At 36.4% G+C, this 23,571-nt stretch overlaps 1 protein-coding gene across 1 annotated transcript in view; it reads right to left on the bottom strand.

Annotated features, from left to right (window-relative positions):
* The window catches only part of LOC117575789 (protein pellino), a 41,737-nt gene that overhangs the window by 6,979 nt on the left and 11,187 nt on the right, over window positions 1-23,571 (bottom strand). Inside the window, exon 3 of the mRNA XM_034260164.2 lies at window positions 2,449-2,541. Coding sequence (XP_034116055.1) covers window positions 2,449-2,541 — 93 coding nt within the window. The remainder of the gene's footprint in view (window positions 1-2,448; window positions 2,542-23,571) is intronic.

Genomic DNA, 23,571 nt, shown 5'->3' with positions numbered 1-23,571 from the left:
CAATTTAATGGGCCAGGCCAGCCAGCCCACACATAAAATATCAATAATAATGTGTACGATTTTACGAACTGGCATCTCCCAAATGTTCTTATGAATCCAACACACACACACATATATATATATCATAACATAAACACACATAGATACTTTTGTAAGTACCAGTTGAGATACAATAAAAACATCTATTGAAACAATTTCATTGGAATAGATGGTTTTCGCTTCCAAAGGGAATAAATAAACAAATGCTGTCATGATATTAACTTCTGGGAAAACCAAAATGAAACAAAAGTAACAAAATGTGTGTCGATAAAAGACAGAAAAAAAATAGAAATAGAAGCTAAACACGAATTGTTTGTGTGGTGGACATTTTCGGTGTGTAATTATTGTGACTTTAATGCTTTTGATATATTAATGAGCGCATTTAAGAAGTTGTAAATGATATTTAACGCATTAGCAAAGAGCTGAACACAAAAAACACACAAACAATAAAAGGAATTGTTGTTAATTTCACGACGAGCACAATTAAGATTTCGTGGCGGCAACAATACAGGTTTTCGTATCCATCAGATACAAATGCAAACAAAAGATACAATGTGCAGCCGAATAAGCCATTAAAGTGGGCGGCAAAAACTCTGGTTGTGGCCTGTTAAATCTCTCTCCACGCAGTTGAAAAATTGATTTGCTGACACATTTGAAGCATTTTGCCAGCAATTAAAAAGTGTTAAGAGATAACAACAACATTTACAGAACGCTCCAGCTAATGAGAAAATGACTCAAACTCACTCAGCTCACCAACTCATAACCGAAGTTAGAGCTAGAACTGGGTTTGGGGCACTTGAGGCACGCCACATGAGTCACAGACCGGCGCGCCGTGGTAATCAGCGTAATGTCAAGCGTTTTGGCCAGACGCAGACAGAGAGCCAACTGGCAGATAGATAGACCGCCATCAAGATTTACAGCTGCCGGCCAAAATCATCAATCTTGGGCGCACTCGCTGGCTAACTCTTTGGCTACAGCGTGAATCTAATTTATGTGGCAGACTCCAATTCCGAACTCGAACTCAACTGACCGACTAGCGGCTGAAGTTGCAACACGCAACATGAGGCAGCGGCTGTTTAGTGTTTTAAACCTTTTGTTGTCTAGCTCTCTCGAGCATATTCTTGGGTTACACAGGTCAGGTAACAGCTTGACGTCACGCCATCTAGGCACCGTGGTGCGAGCTTAGTCGAAAATCTCAGCTAGTCATCTATAAATCTTTTGTAGCTGACTCAGCTCTGACAAAGATTTTCAAAGCTTCGCTAACTGCAAACAAAGTGCAAACTATTTTTAATCTGACAGCTTCTTGGCCTTGATTTAAATAAACTTTTGTTGAAAACACATTTTTTCGTTTCAGATATTTTAAGCTTAGATATAGAAAGTTAATTGAACTTTTATTGTTTTAAGTTCTGATTTTAAATTTTAAATGTGAATGAAAGAATTGAACAGGTTCCTGAAAGTTTGGTCAGATGAAAAATTAAATAATTAATTAAGTATTGATTTAAAAGCTTTCACTTGAATTAGTTTAAATTTAAAATGTAAACTGAAAATTTAGTGAACTGATACTGATACAGATAAAAATTGTAGAAGTTTTTAATAGAATAGAATCGAATAGAACAGAATAGAAGAAATAATGTTCTTAGTTGGTTTGGTTAACAATATGCTGCTGTACTCTACCGTATTCTTTGAATCTTATACTATATCCATTATACCAAATACAGTATTCGGTATTTTTTAAAATAGTTTCTTGGTATATTTATTAGGTATATTTTTGCAATTTTCAAAGATTTAAGTATGCAAATATACCAATCATTAGTATTCGAAATTTGTAGTATTTTCTATGTATATTAATTTTGTATATTTTCAGCATTTTTAAAGATTTAAGTATATGAATATTCCAATTAAAGTCTTTGGTATATTTTAGTATTTTTTGTTATATTAATTTGGTGTATTTCTACCATTTTTTTTCTTCAAAGATTTAAATAATTTGTAAACTAACTTATTATCTATTAATTTAATAACCTATCAAATAAAATTAATGCAGCAAAGGTTTGCTTCCTTATAACTTTTAAGCTATTCTAAATTTTTATTTAAATTTTCAAAAAATTCTTTCCTATTTTCCCCAAATTGATTTCCCTATTCATTTGGCACCACTGTGCGTTGCCCTTGTGTATGGATCAACGAGTAAATGAATTGAATGGCTGTTGGTTTCGGGTGTGGCAGGGGCAACAACGTTATGTGTCTGCCTGCATTCAGGTTGCAACTGTGTGTGGTGTTTTTTTCGTTTTTGTTTTTTGTTTTTGTGTTTTACAGTTCGACATTCGACCATAAAATGGGAATTATGAAATGGGAATGTGCTTGAACTTGAAAGGAAAGGAAGATAGGGAATGAAAAGTCCCTTTTGTGACTTACCCAAGTATAACCAATTCTCCATATCGCAAACGGGGTTTATCGTGGCCATCGCCACCGTCTTCAGCCAGTATGGGGGATTCTGTGCCGTCGGTGCTGCAAAAATAAAAAAAGAAAAGAAAAAGAAATTGTTAAATTTAAATAAACTGCAAGTTTCAACTGTTATGCAATGGAAAATGTGCTTAGCGGTTGTCTTCAGGCATTTATGACGCAATTCGCGCAACAGAAAAATAATACAATAAACTCAACTTCTTTACGTAAATTTTTACTGCTATTCTTTCGTTTTGCATTTTGCATTTGCCAACAAACAGTGAATGAAAATGCCAAAGAAATTGCTCATTTTCAGGCATTTTTCCTTCCTTCTGCTTGTTTGTTTCGCCTTTTTTTCTCTTTCTCTGTGTGGTGGGCGCACATTCTAGAATTTCAAATGAGGAAATGCAAAAGGCAAAGTCAGTCGACTCCTCGTTGTCTGGCAATGTGCAAACTGCATTACAATTCCAGTTCTCAGTTCTCAGCTTTTGCTTTTGCCATGTAAATTCGACACTGACTTTCTGTCTGAGATGAACTCATAGAAATGCATTCACAGAGGAGTCGAGTTGAGTTGAGTTGCATTAACCAAACTAAACTAGGCAATGGCCTTGTAATGCGCAATCGATCGATGGACTAAGGATAACATTTCTGTGTGGCATCTCATTAGCCTTTCGCATCTAAAAAGTTCCTTCGCTCGTTTGCTTCGAGTTAGTTTTCTGCTTTTTTTTTTTGGGGCACGTCATAAACTTATTTACAGCAATCTAATAAAACAGCACGGCGCCGGTTGACGCCCACACATAAACAGTGGGGCCAAAACACCCGCTTCCCCCTCCCCCTCCCCCTCTGCACTGCAGTCGCTTGGCCAGCGGGTAAATGGATTTTATAATATACTCTCAGAGGGGACTGACTCGACTTGACTGTGTGTGTGGCACGAGCTGCTTTGGGGTTGCATTGATTTTTGCTCGTTGCATTTAAACTTGCTCCCCTTTTCAGACAGCCAGCGAGAGAGAGAGAGAGAGAGAGAGAGAGAGCGTGCTAGCACAAGAGTGAGAGAGAGGCACTTGAAATTGTGCAGCGCAGACAGAAATGCCGTGCGCACCAAAGGGGGAGGAGTGGGGCACAGTCTGGTGGCGCGTGCAAGGTAAATACTCGTTGGAATGTTGCATGCAACGCCGTCTGTCGCGCTGTCGCTAGGCATCAAATTAGCGCTGCAGCCTTGTTTAGGATACAGATACAGCCACAGAGACACAGACAAGCCCATCTCCATCCATCCATATAGCTCTACATCCAACCAAACCAACCATCCATCCATCTCTGTCTGCGGATCAACTGGGGCTTGAGACTCAGTCAGTTGACAACACGTTGCAGGCCATAAATCAAATGGAAAATGTCATCAACGTCGTTTAACAGCGCGCTGTAGAGTTTCTGTTAGTTAACAGCTGTTACTTTGTACGAAATGCAATTAGGAAACATACAGAGACTTAGAAAATACCATTTCCATCCATCTGAGTCAGTTGACAACACGTTGCAGGCCATAAATCAAATGGAAAATGTCATCAACGTCGCTTAACAGCGCACTGTTAGATTTCTGTTAGTTTACAGCTGTTAAGACTTGTTTAGGGTGCAGAAAGAGACACCAGACAAGCCCATCTCTATTCATCTATTAAGCTCCATCAATCTCTGTCTGCGAATCAACTGGAACTGAGACTCAGTCACGTTGCAGGCCATAAATCAAATGGAAAATGTCATCAACGTCGCCTAACAGCGAGCTGTTAAGTTTATGTTAGTTAACAGCTGTTATTTTGCACGAAATGCAATTAGCGCCTTGCTTAGGAAACATACAGAGACATAGAGTAGGCCATCTCCATTCATCTCAGTCAGTTGACAACACGTTGCAGACCATAAATCAAATGGAAAATGTCATCAACGTCGTTTAACAGCGCACTGTTATATACCGTTAGTTAACATATGTTAAGCCTTGCTTAGGATACAGACATAGACCCAGAAAATGCCCTCTCCATCCATCCATATAGCTCCACATCCAACCAACAACTTTGTCAGTTAACAACATCACGTTGCAGACCATAAATCAAATGGAAAATGTCATCAACGTAGTTTAACATCGCGCTGTTAAGTTTCTGTTAGCCAACAGCTGTTGCTTTGCCCGAAATGCAATTGGGCACACGATTTGCATCTGATTGTCTTACATGGCGGCACATGCAACAATGCCGCAAGAGTGTCGTCAGCTTAAGCATTACACAATCACGACAAGCCCTAAGACGTCTTTATTTTCGCCCTTTAAGCAATAGAGTTAAATGGATGTATTCACATCACACATCGAAGCATGTGAGTGACAGCATATGAAGCTATTCAACTTATTGTTCTATGCACTTGAATAAGCTCGCAACTATTGCATGTTCATCTCTTTTTTTGTAAGCCAAACAATAGCGAGAGAGACAATAACCAAGGTAACTACTATAAAAGCAACTTTTCAGCTCGAAACAAATTAGATAAATAAATATTAAAAGAATTATTAGCCATCAATTGGCTGGCGCAGCAATTCTTTTATACTCATTTTTTATACAATTGCCACTCACATATGAGCTGCTGTTTATTTATTTGTTTTGCCGTTCTATTAGGACATCAGTTGCAATAATGGGGCCAAGCCCGGCCCTGGAAACCTTGAGGCTGTTGGCTCTTGCTGTTGCTGTTGCCCGCAGCGCTTAATTAAAAAGCAAGTTATAAACAATGCAGCTAGAAGTAAAGTAGGTTAAATTGATTAAGCTTGCATTATTTCTAATTGTGCGGCCGCATTCTGAAGAGATGTTTGCTATCTTGTTGTCGTAGATACACTTAATTAAATTAAAATACAGAAATCTCATCTCGCAAGGCAACAAAAGAACAAGTAAATATTTGGACAACAGTAGAGAATAGAAAAAATAAACCCACATTGTCGAAGCGATATAAATCTCAATTATTTCAAGTTAAAATAAATTCGAGAAAAAAAAGGGCAGCCATTCATTTGCGTTCCTCATGCAATCATTCAGTCAGTCAGTCAGTCAGCTGTGCTTATCGATTTTCAAAGCCAGCCAAAGAACTAAATACACACACAGAACTATACCAAAGGGGGAAGGAAGGGAAAATGTATCTATGCATATGTGTGTGTATCTATTTTGTTTGTTTAGTGTAAGCATTTGCATACAGTTCGATTTCGAAACTAAGCCAACAATATTGCGATATCGTGTTGCCAGCCACTGACTAAAAGTAAACTAAAGTTATAGATAGTCCGACAGTCGACGAATGTATCCATGAGATACGACGCCGGCTCACTGTTAGATAGCAGCAACGCGTCGCCTTCACCTATACACAAACACACTCACTCGATAGACAAATGTGTGTATCTGTATTTTTCGCTGTATCTGTATCTTGTAGTTGTATCTGTGGCTGCTTAGCTGCCAGCGTCATTTAGGGGAAATCAATTTTTAACCACGTCTGTTTGTATCTATGTGTCTCCCTCTGTGTATTTGTGTGTGAAAGGCGTAAACATGTATATTATACATTACCTTAACACACTGCTGCGAACCCATTGCCTGACAACATGCTCTCCACATCGATTTTTTTCTTTTTGTTTACCGCATTTTCATGCATGCAACTCGCTCGCCGACAATCGCATTACAATAAATTCTTGGCTGGCAAAAAAGGCTTTGACCATTGCATGTTTCTGTTTCTCTTAGCTGTTGGCAGGCAAGTGCAGTAGGGCGCAGCGTAAATGTCAGGAACAGGGCGTGACATATAAAAATCAGGCCAGATTGCATTATAACTCGACTCGCGATCTCCCTTTGTGTTTTATGCAAATTGATTTGATTATTAGCCTCCTCACATAGCGAGGTAAGGAAGGTAAATGTATTAGTTGACTGTAATTGCCTGACTAAACGCATTTAGCTAATTTTATGCAGTTTGTCGAGTCCGCAACTAAAGGTCAGTTTGAAAGACGCAAGAAAGATTTATACAATACCAACTCATCAAAGCACTTTACACTCACACAATAGCCAACAAACATTTGTTAGTCTTAGTGAGCTTTGAAAAGCTCTGACAACATCTTAAGATTAAAGCTCTGGCATTTCCTCAAACTTATTGTTCAATTTTATAAAAGACGAATGTTGATTATTTATATTTTGTTAAGCCAGTTATAATATAATATTCATCTTGCAGCAATTCAGAGCTTAAGTAGTTAGAAACATTTTCCAATTTGTCTCTTTATGTATTATGAGGGGTATTATAATTTTGTGCCTGGTATGATTTTTACTCTATGGTATATTTTGATTGTAGTATTATATCGATATAATATAGTATAGCATTTGCCATATTTAGTAATTTGTGATAAATTTATTTGGAATATTTTTACTATAATTCCGCACTGTAGTATATCGACATACCAAATATACCATTTCTTATATTTTTGTATATTTCACTATATTCCCTTGGTATATTTTAAGAATAATTCCAGACTGTACTGTACCGATATACCAAATACATAATTCGGTATATTTCAGTATATTTATTTGGTATATTTTAAGAAAAATTCCGCTTTGTATTATATTGGTACATCAAACATAACATTTAATACTTTTAAGTATTTTTAGTATATTTATTTGGTACATTTCTAGAACAATTCCGCCCTGTATTATCTCGATATACCAAATATACCATTTGGTATATGTTTATATATTGTTCAGTATATTCACTTGGTATAGTTCAACAATATACCAAATATAGCATTCGGTATATTTCAGTATATTTATTTGGTACATTTTAACAATAATTCCGCATTGTATTATATAAATATACTAAAAATATCATTCAATATTTTTAAGTATTTTAGTATATTTATTTGGTGTATTTCAAGAACAATTCCGCCCTATATAAAATCAATATACCAAAAATATCATTCAATATTGTATGTTAGTCTTTTTCACTATATTCTTAGATTTATTCCGCTTTTGTTTTGCTTCTATAATACTTAAAATTGGTAGCGGTTATCTCACATTCGTGCATACTCCACTGTAGTTTTCATACTTGTTTTAAATTCAATTGATTGTCAAACCATTGCAAGAAGTGTCGCTTGCTTCAAGGCAGACGCCAAAGTTAATGAACTATTTAAGCGAGCTATAGCTATGGCCAGGTATCCATATCTATATATAAGTAGGTATTAGTTCAGCGTGTGCATACATGCATTAAGCGTGTTTGCTTAGGTAGCTGAAACTCGAGCTGATTGCGATTGTGTCTGCTGAATAACTGAAATATGCAACCTGCAAGTTGTTCGCCTGTCAACGGCAATGGGCAACAACAACAACGAAAACAGCAAAAGTGCAAATGAAAGATTAAAAAATAAACAAGGGGGAAACAATAGCTGAGAGACTGAGGACAACACTGGAGACAGACTGGAGGACAGACGACACTTTTTGCGCAGGTGATGCACTGCCATCATCATTGTCTGTCCCTATATCTCCCTCTCTCTCTTTCGCTTTACTTACATCTCATTCTTGGCAGGTGTTTCGTTACCATATTTTATGGCCAAATTTGTGGCTATGCTGGATGGCACTTCAGAGTCTTTCGCTTCATTCATATGCCAAAGCTGTAGCAGCTGTATCTGTTTCTGTATCTGTGTGTATCTGTATCTATGTATTTGCATGTGTATCTGTATCTACAAGTTTGACTGAGTTTTATGTGGCGGCTTTTTGCCACAGCTGTTTGCATTTCAAGAATGAAATTCTCAACTGAAAGACGAACGTCGAAACTCGTTTTGCCAGCGAAATTCGAGCATAAAGCGTGGAGCGCAAACAACAAATTGCAGAGCATAAAGTATGCGCAGCTGAAAACTGACTGAACTCTGAATATAATGCCGAATGTCTAGAACAGATTTCAGCTACAGATACAAAGATACAGTCTGAAGCTGAGTTAGTTTGTCAGTCAGTCAGTCAGCTGTTGTTCGCACGCCCCTTTGGCAGCTGCCACGCCCCTTTGCCCTTAGCTGGCAGCTTGTTAGCAGCGTCTCACTAATTATGCAAATCTGCCGCATGTCAATTTCTAAACAACTTTTCTTCCACAATATTTGTTTTATAGTAAGTTCAACTTTATTTTTTTGTTTTCGTTACATAAGCCGCAACTTTGCCTTCAACTTTTTTTCTCAGTGTTTCTTCTTGTTGTTTTTTTTCTCTTCATATTTTGCATAACATTTGTTTATCTTAAACAAGCAACAAGCAATAACAACAACAACAGCAATGACAATGACTAGCGACTGTGTTTTTTAGCCGGGTTTGCTGCTTATTCAGAAGTTGTTTGGTTTCGAGTTTGGTTTTCATTTTTGGTTCCGTTTGCATTACATTGTTTTCTTTTGGGCCATGCAGCAGCACGTTTTGAACTATTTTCTCCCGTTTTTTGGGCAAACAAATTTGCAAGCAACACTCCCTCGCACTCTCTGCTCGAGGTGACAACAGCAGCAACAACATTTAAGCCCGGCTAAAACTATAACAATGGCAACAAGAGCAGCCAGCAGCCACCCGAGCATGACTAGCTCAAGCTGAGCAGAGCAGAGCTGAGCTGAGGGCTGCTCTTGTGCACGCCTTGGCAACAGCTTCAATGGGGAATACCCTAACAGCTGGAGCAGCATTTTAGAAACACCAACAACGCATCCAACTTTCCAACTTAAAAGTTTCCACTCGCTGCTAAGAAAATACGAAATTGCGTACTTGCAAAATTAGTTTTCTTTGTTTGTTTTACTATCTCTTCCTCAGCATTTTCTATAGCAAACGCAATCACTATCTTTATCATGTATCTTTAAATCAATATCTGTAGCTAACATTTAAGATATACTTTATATATTGATCTCTATTTCGAACTGCATTCTCTCTTGAATCCTTTCCTCAATAGTTCTTAAACCAAACTTCTTTATTATGTTGCATTGCATCTTTAAAATATCGACATCTTTTTACTTTTTTGTATTAAATAAATAAAGAAATTTTATTTTATATGATAATCTTTATTTCAATCTGCACTTATTCTTGAATATCTTTATCTATTTGTGTCATACTTCATTATCATTTTAACGTAACATTTAAGATATCTGTCTGTATCGACATCTCTATTCTTTTTTCTTTAATAAACTACTTTTTTATATTACAATCTCTCTTCCTGTACAGTTGTCATACTAATTTGATCTTGGCGGGTATCTTTAAATCAGTATTTGTATTTATACATTTCAGGCATGTATCTTTGTTGACATCTCTATCCTTTTTCATATATATAAATTACTTTTATTTTACATTACAATCTAACATACTCATACTCATACTCTTAAAACTCTTCCTCAATATTCGTCACATTAAACTTCATTGCTATTTTGGCATATATCTTTAAATCAGTATCTGTATCTATACACTTCAAATACGTAACTTTAAATCATTATCAATATCTCTACATCTAAACTAAATCGATCTACAATCTATTCTCATTGCTCTCTTCCATTTATTAATCTCTTTCAACTTTCATTACCAAACTACTCACATTTTAATTTGAATCTCAATTTCAGTCAGCATTTACTCTTGTATCTTCATCTCTTTCGTTGGCACTTCAAATATATATCTCTATTGATATGCCATCAATACGTTTTGTAGCATTATTTCTTAATCTGCGTGTATCGCAATTAATCTTCATTATCTTCAAACTTCCATTTCCTGCTCTTTTCACACTCGTGAATTGTTTCTTTTATTTCACTTTAGACAACCAGTTTTAGGTTTCAAGAGTATCTCATCTTCTACTTTTCGTTTTGCCATTTATTTTTATTTTTGTTTTCCTTGTGCTTACCTAGATTTCTGCGCTACACTTTGTTTTGAGTCTGTCTATGTGTTTTGCCTGACAATTTTCCCCCATTTTGGGGCATCTAAAAATAAAGCCACAAAGCGCCAATCGAATGGAGCCGAGAGCGAAGAAAAAAAAAAGAAAAACACAGCGCACATTTACAGTGCTTATGCTTTTGGTAGTTTAGTTTCGCTTTTCATTTTCATTTGGAGTACACGTATTGCCATTTTCATTCCACAGTTTTCCTCCCCCCTCTTCAATTGTGTCTCGACGACTGACTCGACGCTTATTTGGGCCAATGACTGTAACAATTTTCTTTTGCCTTAATCCGGAAGAGAGAATCGAACTTTAAATGCTCGAAACAAACAAAGCGAACGAGAAACGAAAAACGCGACTGCAGTTTATCAGCCATGAAATCATGAATATGCTAATTTCATATTTTATGACCAAACGTCGCAGTTTTAATAAACAAAGGCCAAGTCGAGGTCTGGAACTGGAACCGGGATGGAGATGTGGATGGGGTTCATGTTCGGGTTGAGCGATAGAACAATATACTCAAGCGATTCGCTGCGTGATTACGAAATTAATGACGAGCTTAGGCAATGGCTTCTAATTGCAAAAAATGTGAATGACAATGTTATGCTCAGTACTTGTAGAAACTACAATTAATTTGCAAAAAAAAAGGTGATTAACTTGCAAAGGGCGTGATATAAGAAAAAGGCTTGGTTGGAGTTTCATGACTCTAATGGAATGCGTTGAAGAAGCTCTTCTCTATCTCTCTCCTCTCATTCTCTCTCTTTCAATTGCAATAATTGCTGTGCCTTTGAATCGAAGCGTTTATTTCATTAATTAACATATGCTGTCATCTAATGGACATGAGCCACGATATAATACTATGAAAATCGATGGCATTTTAATTAACGCACACACAGCACAGATAAGACACTCGAACATAAACACAACCCCATACAGAAATATCTTGTACTCTAGTCTGACATTTGCTTTTGGCCGCTGTTTAACGTCATACTTAATACAAAGTTCATAGAAGATAAAAATATATATACATATAAAGTTGTCGACAAGCACATTTTTTATTTTTTTTGGTATTTCTCATTGAATAAAACATGTAACAATTCATTATTTCACTTGGCTGCGATTTCGAATTGTTTAAACAGTATTAAGAAATCGATTAGTTAACAATGTGTTAAAAAAAAACAAAAAAGAAGGAGGTCGTTTTGCTTCGTTTGCTGAATGAATGAATGAGTGGGGAAAAAACGAGTGCGTTTGGCATTTCATTAAATATATTGTATGGTATATTTATTACGTGATTACATAGCTAAAAGAATTGTAAAATACGTGCTCTAGATGTATCTTTTATAATTGCATTACAAATTATAGACATTTCAATTGATTTAATATACTGTAAAGTAAAAAGCAACCAACATGAAATGAGGGAGAAGATTCATAAGTGCGATTGTAATGTAGTAAAAAATATATTACTAAGGTCAGTCTTTTTCAGGATGTTTTTAAATTAATATACCAAAATACTAGAATATAGTATTATTCGGTATATTTTAGTATTTTCGGTATCTTAATTTAGTATATTTCTTATAATATAGTTTTATCTCGAGTATTTTCTTTATATATCAGTATATCGGCAAAGCATTACATTACAAATATACCAAAAGTACAAAATATACCAACTTTTCAGCCAAAGAAACTTTGACCCGATTGCAGAAGAGGTGTTTTGCAATACAAAATTATTTCTTCCTTCAGGAATCATAAATACTGAAGTTAATATTGGATGTATTTAAACTAAATCTAAATTTCATTTAGAAAAACAAAAATTTCAGACATTTTAATGCACTCTGCAAAGAATTATTAATTGGAATTTAAATCAATAATTAATATTATGCAATTCATTGGTTGTTTTTTAAGCAAAACACCAGTTAAAATATTTTAAATATATCTAATCTGTTTTTATAAATGTTTATTTAAACTTCTCTCTATATCTTAATCGGCTGACTACACAGCAAAGAAATATTAAATGGATAAATGAAGGAGCAAACTCATAATAGTCGTTAAGGGCTGTGGCACTTGAAAGCAAATCAGTTTTTTTTAACGATTGTTAAGTCACAGCAATGTTAATACATAATAAAGTATTATTTCAATAAGGCATTTTCAGTTGAAATATTGTTAAATAAATGGTAGCAGGTTGTTAAACTCATTATTCTCCCATCACAGTGCCCAAAATAGCAACGAAACAAACCTCACACAACAAAAAACAAAAAAAAGACACACAAAAGAAACAAAGCAAACAAAGTGTGGTAAAAAACAAGCGAGAGAGAAAAACAAAATAAAATGGAAACCACTTTGCGCTCTGTTTGGACTCGTGGGTCATTTGGGAATTATTTCATGTGGGTGTCACTGGGAGTACCCTCAACACACTTCTTCTTCTTCGTTGCCACATTTTGTGGGTGTCGCCAGTTACCATCGGCAAAGGCACTTAATTATTTACCCTTGTCCCCCTGTTTAATGAGTGAACGGAAATTGAAACTTTTAGTTTTTTTCCATACTTGTTTTTAAATAAACATTTAAGCAAAGAAGATGACATAATTATAAGAGACAACAACAATTATTGTGTGCAGCATGCTGCAAAGTTGCAAGTTGTAGAAAAGTTGTAGAAAATTGTCATGTCAGACGCGTGACTGAAATGATTATGATATAATGGCGAAGAAGAAAGCAAAAGCAGAAACGAATGTTATAACAATAAATGTTGGACAGGTTTGATGATAAGTTTGCGGAACCCGCAGCTCAGGCGGAGTATGACAAGAATCCAGATAGTAATCGCAATTAATTTATGAATTCAAATATATACTATACAAATGTTTATAAACTTTTGTGGTCGAAAGTGCGTGTGTACTTTATCAAAGCGCGTTTGACATTATCAACTGTGGCAGCCAGCTTGACGATCAACGATCGACGAGGCGTAAAAAGTTCTCCTCCCCGAAATTTGACCTACATAGGACTTTCTTTAAAGTGGGGGAGAAATGTATATTGCCTCGCCTTGCCTTGCCTCATAGATCAATCAGAAGACCTTTTTACTTTTATCGATTGTCTTTGAGTTCACGCTTCTATTTTTGGGGACTGCACTTTTGTAGAATGCGCTCTCTCTATTTTTGGCTACGCTGGAAGATTTATTATAGCTTGCATGCCACAGTCAGTCAGTCATTCAGTCAATCTCACAGTCCGACAGTCAGCCATGTTTACACACTTTAATTGCTCGACGTGGAGGCAAAAGCCACGGCAACAACATGGCACGACAGGAAATGCTCTGGCGAGCACAAAATTGGTTATTTTCGTGAGTGTATGAGTGTGTTTCAGTGTGTGTGTGTGTGTGAGCACACGCCCACCCGCCTTGGCTGCTTGACTGCTGGTCGCTGTTGCTGTGCTGTGTAGCTGTTGGCCATGGCCATAATCAAGCCAATTTAATAATATGTTACGTTGCACACAATTTCACCTGCAAACCCCAAAAGCAAGACAACTCGACTTCGAGTTGAAGTCGAAGTCAAAGTCGAAGCCGGAGTTGAGCCTGCCAGCGATGAATATTCCTGCCTGCCTCCTCAAAAGCTCCTCAAAAGGAGCAGCCACTGAACTCCAGCGGGAACAACGCAGAGCTCAGAGCGTTGATCTGGCTGGCCAAAATTGCGATTTGATTAAAAATTATGCTCGTATGTATGCGCAGCGCATGCGTGCCAATAAACCCAAGAGAACGAGAGAGAATTCTAGAAAGAGAGGGCAAGTCGAGCTGGGGGACAATAACATTTGGCACAAAGCTAAATAAAATCAAGTAAGAAACCTACAGTGGAGTGAACTCGACTGCGAGATACCCGCTACCCTTTTCGAATAAAAGCAAAATAGTACAGTACTATTCTTAAATTATACCAAATTAATATACCACAAATATACTAGAATATACTAAATTATACATATCTCGCAAAAATACTAAAATATACTAAATAAAATAAAATATAATTGTTGTTTTTCTATGGTACTACATTTAAATATACCATAAAGTACAAAATATACCAAATCTGGTATAACCAATCTATTAAGAATTATAATACGGTGTTTTTCCCCATACAAAACATTTTCTTAAACAACTTTTACAATTTTTATCCAAACAGAACTAAATTCTCAGGAATCATAAATACTGTAGTTATTATTGTAGGAACCAAAATTCAAAACTCTACCTTCAAAATAGCGCTTGTTATTTGATTTTTGTGCATTTGCAGGAGCGGAAGTGGGCGTGGCAAAAATTTGAAACAAATTTGAGATGCGTGTAAACATAAGAAGTGCTGTTAAAAAAAATTATTTCCCTATCTCTTATAGTCTCTGAGATCTAGGAGTTCAAACAGATGGACGGACTGACAGACAGACATATCTTTAACGTCTCGATTGTTGACGCTGATCTAAAATATATATACTTTATAGAGTTGGAGATACATTTCCTGCCGTCACAAAATTATAATACCCTTCTACCCTAAAGGTAGCGGGTATAAATACGCTCGACTTGGCGTACGTGACATTCGAGGGGGCTGGCTGGACATCAACTGGAAAGACAGCTTTCAGAATATGCGCATTAGATGATGGTGGCGAGGAAGCCTTTTGACTTCGCAACAACTTGACAGCAGCACAACTCGCCATGCGCCATGAAAGGGCAACGAAATAACAAACAACTTCTTAGTGAATTCTCTTTAATAAATAATGCTGCCACATTTAGTTTACTGAAAAAGCAATTATCAATTGATTGTGAGAACAGCAAACGTAGTTTTCAGATTTGGACTTACAGTGAGAATACTTTAAAGCGGCTTAAGTAACCATTAAGCAAGAGCTTGGGAAAAAGCTAATCTGAACTACTTTTGATCATAAATCATTTAAAGAATGAACCACGCTTCTTAAGTTAGTAATATATTCTATATATAGCATCAAACTCTAAAAAATTTTGTGATCGGTTTAGACAATTTAAACTGGTTTCTTTTGTCAAGGAAATATCTTTTATATTGCACAGCATAATTTGTGCAAAAAGTAAATTTATGCAGCAGCAATTCTATAGTAATTTATGCATTAATTTATTTACATTTTATTGAACCAAATTTAGTTAACAATCAACAGTCAAAATCTTTTCTGCTACTGATAATTAGTTAGCTAAATATATCACTTTTAACTTGAATAGCGCTTCATTTAAATAGAAAGCAGTTAAGAGCAACTTTTTCAGCATTTGAAGTTATCTATATCTATTTTGATTGCTTGAAACTCATAAAATGCCTTTCTAAGAATATTTTAAAATATGCTTTTTCCCCATTTTTCTTGTTATTTTTCATCATTTGCAGCGTTGTTGGCAAATTTGAAAGCTCGAGCTGATGCAGCTGAGTTTTGCAGTCGAGGCACACTTGACTGCAACATTTCAACTCTTTATTGTTGTTGCTGTTGTCGATGATGATGATGATGTTGTTGTTGTTGGAGTTGCTTTTGTTGTTGTTGGTGCTTTCGTTAGCGTAGCAATTTTGCACGTAATTCGTCACGTAGCAAAATGTTGTTGTTGCTGATTATGCATTGAAAATTGCAGCCGGCAATCTGCATAGCCAGAAAGACAGAGAGAGGAGCAGAGAGGAGAGGACACAAGGAGGCAGCCGGCTAGCTAGTCAGCCAACCAGCTAAAAGTCGAAGCCGAAGCCGAAGCGTTCCTCACTCAAGCATGCCTCTCCAAGCCGCAGTTCCTCCGACTGAACCTGAACCCAAAAGCGATGCCAGCTGCTTTGATGGCTCTCTAGCTGTGGCTTTGGCTCCAGCTGTTGCTGTTGCTGTTGCTGTGTTGCTGATGCTGATTACGCCCGCGGGCGAGCGAAAGCCATAAATATGCATAAAGGAAAACAACAACAACAAAATATGAAATACATTTCAGCAACAAAACAACAAACAACGAGACAGCCAGCAACAACATTCGTGCGCCAATTAATGCCAAATTGAAATAAAGCCATAAAACATGGACATGCCTCGCCGCCACTCTCCACTCACCACTCTCCAAAGTCTCCATTCTCCATTCACCACACTCTCCACACCCGAACCCAACCCATTGCGATCCCTTGGAGACCCGCATTTCATACTAAATCTTTCTCTGGTTCATTGACATTTAATACGAATGTAACTGTGACATCTACTCGTACTTGTGTTTGCATTGTAATTGCAGATTGATTCCAACATGTCAATCAAAATTTCAGTCGCAGTCAGGCACACAAATACCAAAGTTCAGCTGGCAAGGGTCAGTCATGCTCTGACCCACAATCTTTTTAATAGGCCGCAGCAAAAGTGGCCAAGTCGAATGGGAAGTCAAGAGATTGCCTGACAATTTCAGATATGTGAAATTATACTGAACTACATTTACAGTACTCGTATAACGAGAAGTATTATAATCAGAATAACTTATTAGAATAGGAAAATAAAATTGTTAAATAAATGTGTTTTACAAACACTCAATTTGAATAGGAGCCAAAGCGGTATTTGGTATATAAATATACCGAAATGTTGTACATAAAATAAAATATATAAATTTCAACAGGAGCGGAAGCGGTATTATCGTTAAGATATACTAAATAAATATACCGAATTGTATTTGGTATATAAATATACCGTATGTGTGTATTTGGTATATAAATATACAGAAAAACATAAATATACCGAATTGTATTTGGTATATAAATATACCGAATGTTGCATTTTATATATAAATATACCGAATGTTGCATTTTATATATAAATATACCGAATGTTATATTTGGTATATAAATATACCAACTGTTTTGGTATATAAATATACTAAATGTATTTGGTTTATAAATATACCGATATAAGCGATATTATGGTTAAGAAATATCAAATAAATATACATAAAACATAAATATACCGCATATTGTATTTGGTTTATAAATATATCAAAAGCGAAAGCGGTCTTGTCGTTAAAATATACAGAAAATACATAAATATACCAAATGATACATTTGGTATCATATACCACAAGCGGATACATATACCACAAACTGTAAAAATACTATATAGTATACCGAAATTAAGAACCGCATATTAAAGATGTTGTAGACAAAAAAGCATTGCTCAAAAATTCAATTTTATATTACAGTCTCAATTTCCAATTAAAAGCAGCCTAATTTACGAATGGCAGTAAATTATTGTGTGGGTATGCAATAAAGTCATTTGATTAAGTTCATTTCGCATTAAACATTAAGCCAAAAGCAATAACGCTTTTAAGAACTGTAGCAACCAACGGCTCCAAAGGAATTTTCCTAGGCCAACAACAACAACAACAGCAACAACTAAGTCGTTGCCAGGCCAACTGTGCCGATTATGTCACTGAGCTGCACGGGTTACAACAAACCCGTCTCCAAGCACACACAGTCCATAAAACCCTGTCCGCCTCTCCTTTATCCCTCTCTCTGCTGCATATTATTATCATTACGTGTTTTGTGGCATTTGTGTTGCCCCCTCTCAGCACTCCCCCTCTTACTCTCTGTAAAGCTTTTTGACTGACATGGGTTGAGTTTTTGGGGCCAGGTTGGAGGAGGTCGTCGATGGGCAGCCAGAAGAAGTGTGGAGCGGTGCGGTGGTCCTTAAGCCACCATTGGGGTCGCAATTTGCTAAAGCATTTCCCAGTCAAGTCAAGGAAAAAGAAGAACGCGACAAGTGACATGTGAGAAATTATTTGTAAAGCTGTCAAAGTGACGTTCCCAAATCCGTAAAGTGTCCCAAAAATAGTAATCCCTACGCCCCCTCGTTTACCCCTCAAAATGCAAATGTCAAAAGTTGGGGCAGGCTCATAAATTTAATTGTTGCGAAATGCTATGGATACTTTGAAGTGGCGCCCCCTAACGACCTCCACATTGTTGTTTGTATTGTTTGTTTCAATTTTGCTAATGCAAGAAATGTTTTTACATTTTGAAAGCGCTTCAGTTCCGTTCTAGTTTCTTCATCCATCCCTTGGCTGACGAAATGCCAAGAAATTGTCGATGCGATTACGTTGAGTGAGTGAGCCAAAGGTTATCGCCAAGTGTGTTGTAAGTTGTGTTGTTGTTTTTAGGGTGGGTCCGAATGTGGGGCTTAGTTAACGGCACCGTTAAAAACCCATCAGTACAAAATTTACCATGCGCACTTTCAATTTCATTTCGAGTTTCAGTCGAATTTGGAACGGATATTGACGCAAAAAAAACAAAAACAAAACTCTTGTGAGTACTAAAAACGTGTACTTGGAGTACTTGAAAATACATAAAAAACTTTTCTTTAGATTTCCGCCAACGAAATATTGCATTATAAAGCGTGTTTCCGTTCCTCAAAACATTCTTATCGTTTGGGAATTGCCAAAAAACAAAAATGCCGATAAGAATCGTCAACTTCCTCAGGCAATAAATATGGAAAACTATTTGAGCATTACAATAATGAAATGGATTTATCCATAAGCAGCTTACGATTATCATCAATAATGCATAATTAGTGAGCTTGAATGACAGCTTGTTATTGAACCTGCGGCGAATATAAGGCTACAGGTAACATTATCTGATGGCAATGAATCATAAAAAGTAAATAGTTATGAATAAAGATACTCTATTTACGAATAAAGATACTCTGGGTAAAGATATTCTACTCTAACAGAATTATGAGGCAATAATATATTTTATTTTGAAATTAGAGCTTTAATTAGTTAAACATTCCTTAGTTAAATTTCGAGTAGTTCTAAGTTAAGAATCTAAACTGCATCGACACAACGATTTCCCTTTATTTTATAGAAGCCCCATAAAATTATATGGGAACTCATCAACACGAAAGCAACGATAGCTTATTCTACGAACTGCAAGTCATAAATACGCGCTATCGAATTGACGGAATTCTTCGACACAAAAGCAATGAGTAAGTTATGTTTATTTTCGTAGGTTACACTCCTCGCAAGCACTTATCAAATCAAAAGTCAATAGCACAAATCAAATTAACTGTCGATGACAACACACACACAGTTGAAGAGATACAGATACAAATGTATCTCTGGCAACAACTATTACTAATCATAATCGTTGCCTGCGCCCGTATCTCGGATATTTGTTCAATGAATTTCTCAAATCGCCAAAGCGTGCAGATAATTCATATTTAATTGCGGTAGAGCGCCGCCTCTTGAAAAGCGATCCACACACATGGGGTCTCTGTAATGGAAATGCAAATGTAAAAGCTGCGAGGCTCCCCATATGGTCAGGCGACGGCATCCATGACAAGTAGCCAAGTATCCAAGTAGTTGGCAACGTAACCGCAAACCGAGTTGACAAGTGCAGTGCACACAGCAAGCAGAGAAAGAGACTCAAACTCAAACTGAGACTGAGCAGCACCTTGATGTAGACATGGATTTATGAATACGAGCTGCACAGCTTGTAGCTTGATGCCCATGTCAACAACACTCTGGCGACGCAGTTGTTGACGTCGTCAATAATCAGACGCTGAACTCATAGATGCAGACAACAGTCGCAGTGCAGTCTCAAGGCGACAGCGACAACAACAACAATAAACAGAGCGACAAGTTGCATTTTATTTTCATTACTTTTGTATACCCGGTAGGCAAAGTTGTAAAAGAGTGTGACAACTTAATGACAAGCTACATCTCAGAGAACTGCAAATATTATGAAAAGAACTTTATACTATACTTTATTTTGTTCTCAACTAACAAGTGACATATATCTGACTGTAAAGAATTGTATCTCAAAGATACAAATATTACATTATAATAACAATATACTTTATAATAACAATCGTTAGTTAGTTGTATTTATAATTTACTGTAAATAATTGTATCTCAAAGATAGTATAAAAACTTTATAATAACAATCGTTGGTTAGTTGTTTATATACAAACATTAAAATAGCAGTGTTCATACCACACTCCACTCCACTGATTTCTTAGTTGCTTCATATTTGGCTTTTGCCTAGTGTAATAAATTGTACCTCATAGCTAGTAGCAAACATTAAAATAGCAGTTTTCATACAGCACTTCATTTTCTTCCCAACTCACTTCTCAGCTAACAAGTATCTCACAGTCTAGCACACTCTACTTTACTGCTCTCTTAGTTGTTTCATATTGTATCTCACAGATAGTTGCAAACATTAAAATAGCAGTCTTCATACCACACTTCACTTTGTTCCCTAACAAGTATTTCAAAGTCTTGCACACTCCACTTTACTGCTTTCTTAGTTGTTTCATGTTTGGCTTTTGCCTATTGCGTTGAGCTTTTCATTTTCGCATTGTTTGCAGTTTGCGCTGTGTGGCGGCAATTGCCATAATCAGTGCAAAAGCCAAAGACAAAGGCCAAGCGACGATTACGGCGGCGTCACTTTCAACCAAACAGCGCATGCAACTATGTATCTGTATCTGTATCTGTGTGTGTATATCTATGTGTGTGCGAGTATCACAGTGTGAGAGTGGGAGCTTGGCACACCTGAAAGCTGGTCAGCGACATTGCCTCATCAAGAAACCAGTTTCTTTTACACCTATGACGCATATGAACTGCTCTAAAGTTGAAGTTGAATCTGAAGCTGGACTTCACGCTGGCCTTATAGTTTTTCTTTCCTCTCTCTCGCTTTGTGCTTTTCCTTTTTGCTTTTCTTTTTACTATGATTTAATCGCGCTACACACAAAAGACCAATAAAAAATTTACTGCTCTGCTGATGCTGATCTTGTGTTCGAGTTGCTGCTTTAATCATTGCTACTTAAGAAGAGGCTTCAACTCGACTCGAATCATGTCGAATCGAGAGTGTTTTTAGTCTCTTTTTCTTTCTGTGAACTTCATGTTTTTAATGCAGAAGTTGAAGGGCACATTTTACTATACTATAATACTATAATACCTTATTTTATTCACTTAATTTGTAATGTTTATTTCCTTTTAAACACAAGTTGAAGGACACATTTTCTTTCACAGAGCTATTCTCCCAATAATATTATAATACCTTTCTTATTCACTTAATTTGTCATATACATTTCCTATGTTACACTTTCTTATACTAGATAACAGTTCAAGCAGCCTTCATAGGTATTTAGACTAAGTAAACACTCAGATAATGCATTCTTTGAATAATATTTGCATCTCTTATCGAGCTATTTACATTTGCATTCTTCTAGACTTTGCCTACGGATTCGGATGCAAGTGTTAAGGTCTGCAATTATAAATAAAACTGGAAAAATAAACACTAGATAAATAATTGTCAGAGGAAGGAAGAAATTAACATGCCTCAACAGTTGAATAACTGGAAGAGAGTTTGCAATCTATTTGATTATTTGATTCATCATACAAAGACGACGACGACAACGACGACAATTGTGATGACTGTACAGTGAACACATGAGCAATGTTTGCAATGTTTATTATCCACTGTCTGCACAATTTTTTATAATCATTTTTATGGGTGCAGTGTATTAAAATTAATGACGTTCACTTTGCGATCGGCTTGTGTAAACTGCTTTTTTCCTTTTTCGTTTTTTTTTTGTAATTTGTTAAATACATATGTGCAACTTTTACCCATACAAATTGTTGCTATTGTTGTTGATTATTAATTGGAATAATTAGGTTTCGGAGCAAACACTTTTTGTTTCATTGTTTCGCTTTACATAAAAAGCTTTTTCATGTTTTCATCGCTGATCTGCCTCAACAATTTGTTAGTTAATTGCCGTAATTTGATGGTGTGTTTGCATTAAATCGACAATGCATCATAATCGTTATCCAACGGCACGATGAAAATGCTAAAAAGCAATTCGCACATGCGTCACCACCACAGCGAAGGCCAAAGCTCAGGTGCACTTAATCGATAGACACAAGTGCACATCTCTAATAAGTAAAGACGAGGCGAGGTCACTTAGTCATCGCAATTAATCGATAAGTGCAAGTGCACATCTCTAGTAAAATTTATTCGAGGTCAATTAGTCAGCCCAATTATTCAATATTCGAAATGCACATCTCTAATAAGTAGAGACGAGGCGAGGTCACTTAGTCCGCGCATCGATAGGTACATCTTTAACAAGTTGTGGCGAGGTGAGTTAATCAGTGCAATAAATCGATAGGCGATTAATCTCTAACAAGTAAAGACGAGGTCACTTAGTCAGCGCTATATAGTAAATCGATAAACGCAAGTGAATATCTCTAAAAAGTACAGTCTAGACGAGGTCAGTTAATCAGTCCAATTAACCGATAAGAACATCTCCAACAAGTTGTGATGAAGTGAGTTAATCAATTAATCGATAGACGATTAATCTCTAACAAGTACATAAGAGGACACTTAGTCAGTTGAATTAATCGATACACTCAAATCCACATCTCCAGTTAGTACAAGGTTAGTTAGTCAGTGATATTAATCGATAGACCGCACATCTCTAGCAAGAAATACAGTTGTGGCGAGATCACTTAGTCAGTGCAGTTTATCGATAAAAGCAAGTGCACAACTCTAAAAAGTTCGGTTTAGGAGATCGATAGATGCACTTACACATCTCTAAGAAAAAGTACAGTTTGGGCAGGGTCCCTTCTATTAATCGATAGATCTAACAAGTTAAGGCGAAGTCACTTAGTTAGCTTAATTAATCGATAGACGCAAGTACACATCTCTATTAAGAAGTACAGTTCAGGTAGTGAAATTAATCGATAAATACAAATGCACATCTCTAAGAAGTCGCATCTCTAGCAAGAAGTACAGTTTCGGCGAGATCAGCAACAACTCGCTTAACAATCGCATTTATCATCTGGCCTGCGCATTGTTTTCCATTTTGCTAATCCGTTGATCCGAAATATGCTCAACCCAGATTAAGATAATACTCCAAAAGAGAGAGAAAGGGAGATAATGAGAAGAAAGACATCTTTGTTTTGAGTGTACGACGGGTTCAAAGTCACGACAGCACATAGTTTTCGCCCATTCGCTTTATCAGCCTCGAAATATTATTGCTTCTCCGCTCCGTTCATATAGATTACAATTGCAGTGACAATTTGCAGCTATATCAAATAAAGTACACAAAGATATCTTTGATTTACCATGCTCAACACTGAGTAATCAATAGTTGGGATTGAAATGAATTATTTGAAAACTTTACAACTTTTTTCAGCAGTTTCGATCGCTTTCTGGTTTGTCTGTCGACTGCAGCAAACAGTGCAACGCA

This window comes from Drosophila albomicans, chromosome 2R (genome assembly GCF_009650485.2).
Source record: "Drosophila albomicans strain 15112-1751.03 chromosome 2R, ASM965048v2, whole genome shotgun sequence".
In the NCBI taxonomy this organism is placed as follows: Eukaryota; Metazoa; Arthropoda; class Insecta; order Diptera; family Drosophilidae; genus Drosophila; species Drosophila albomicans.
The sequence above is the reverse complement of the archived record's forward strand: the minus strand, read 5'-3'. Positions and strand labels throughout refer to the sequence as shown.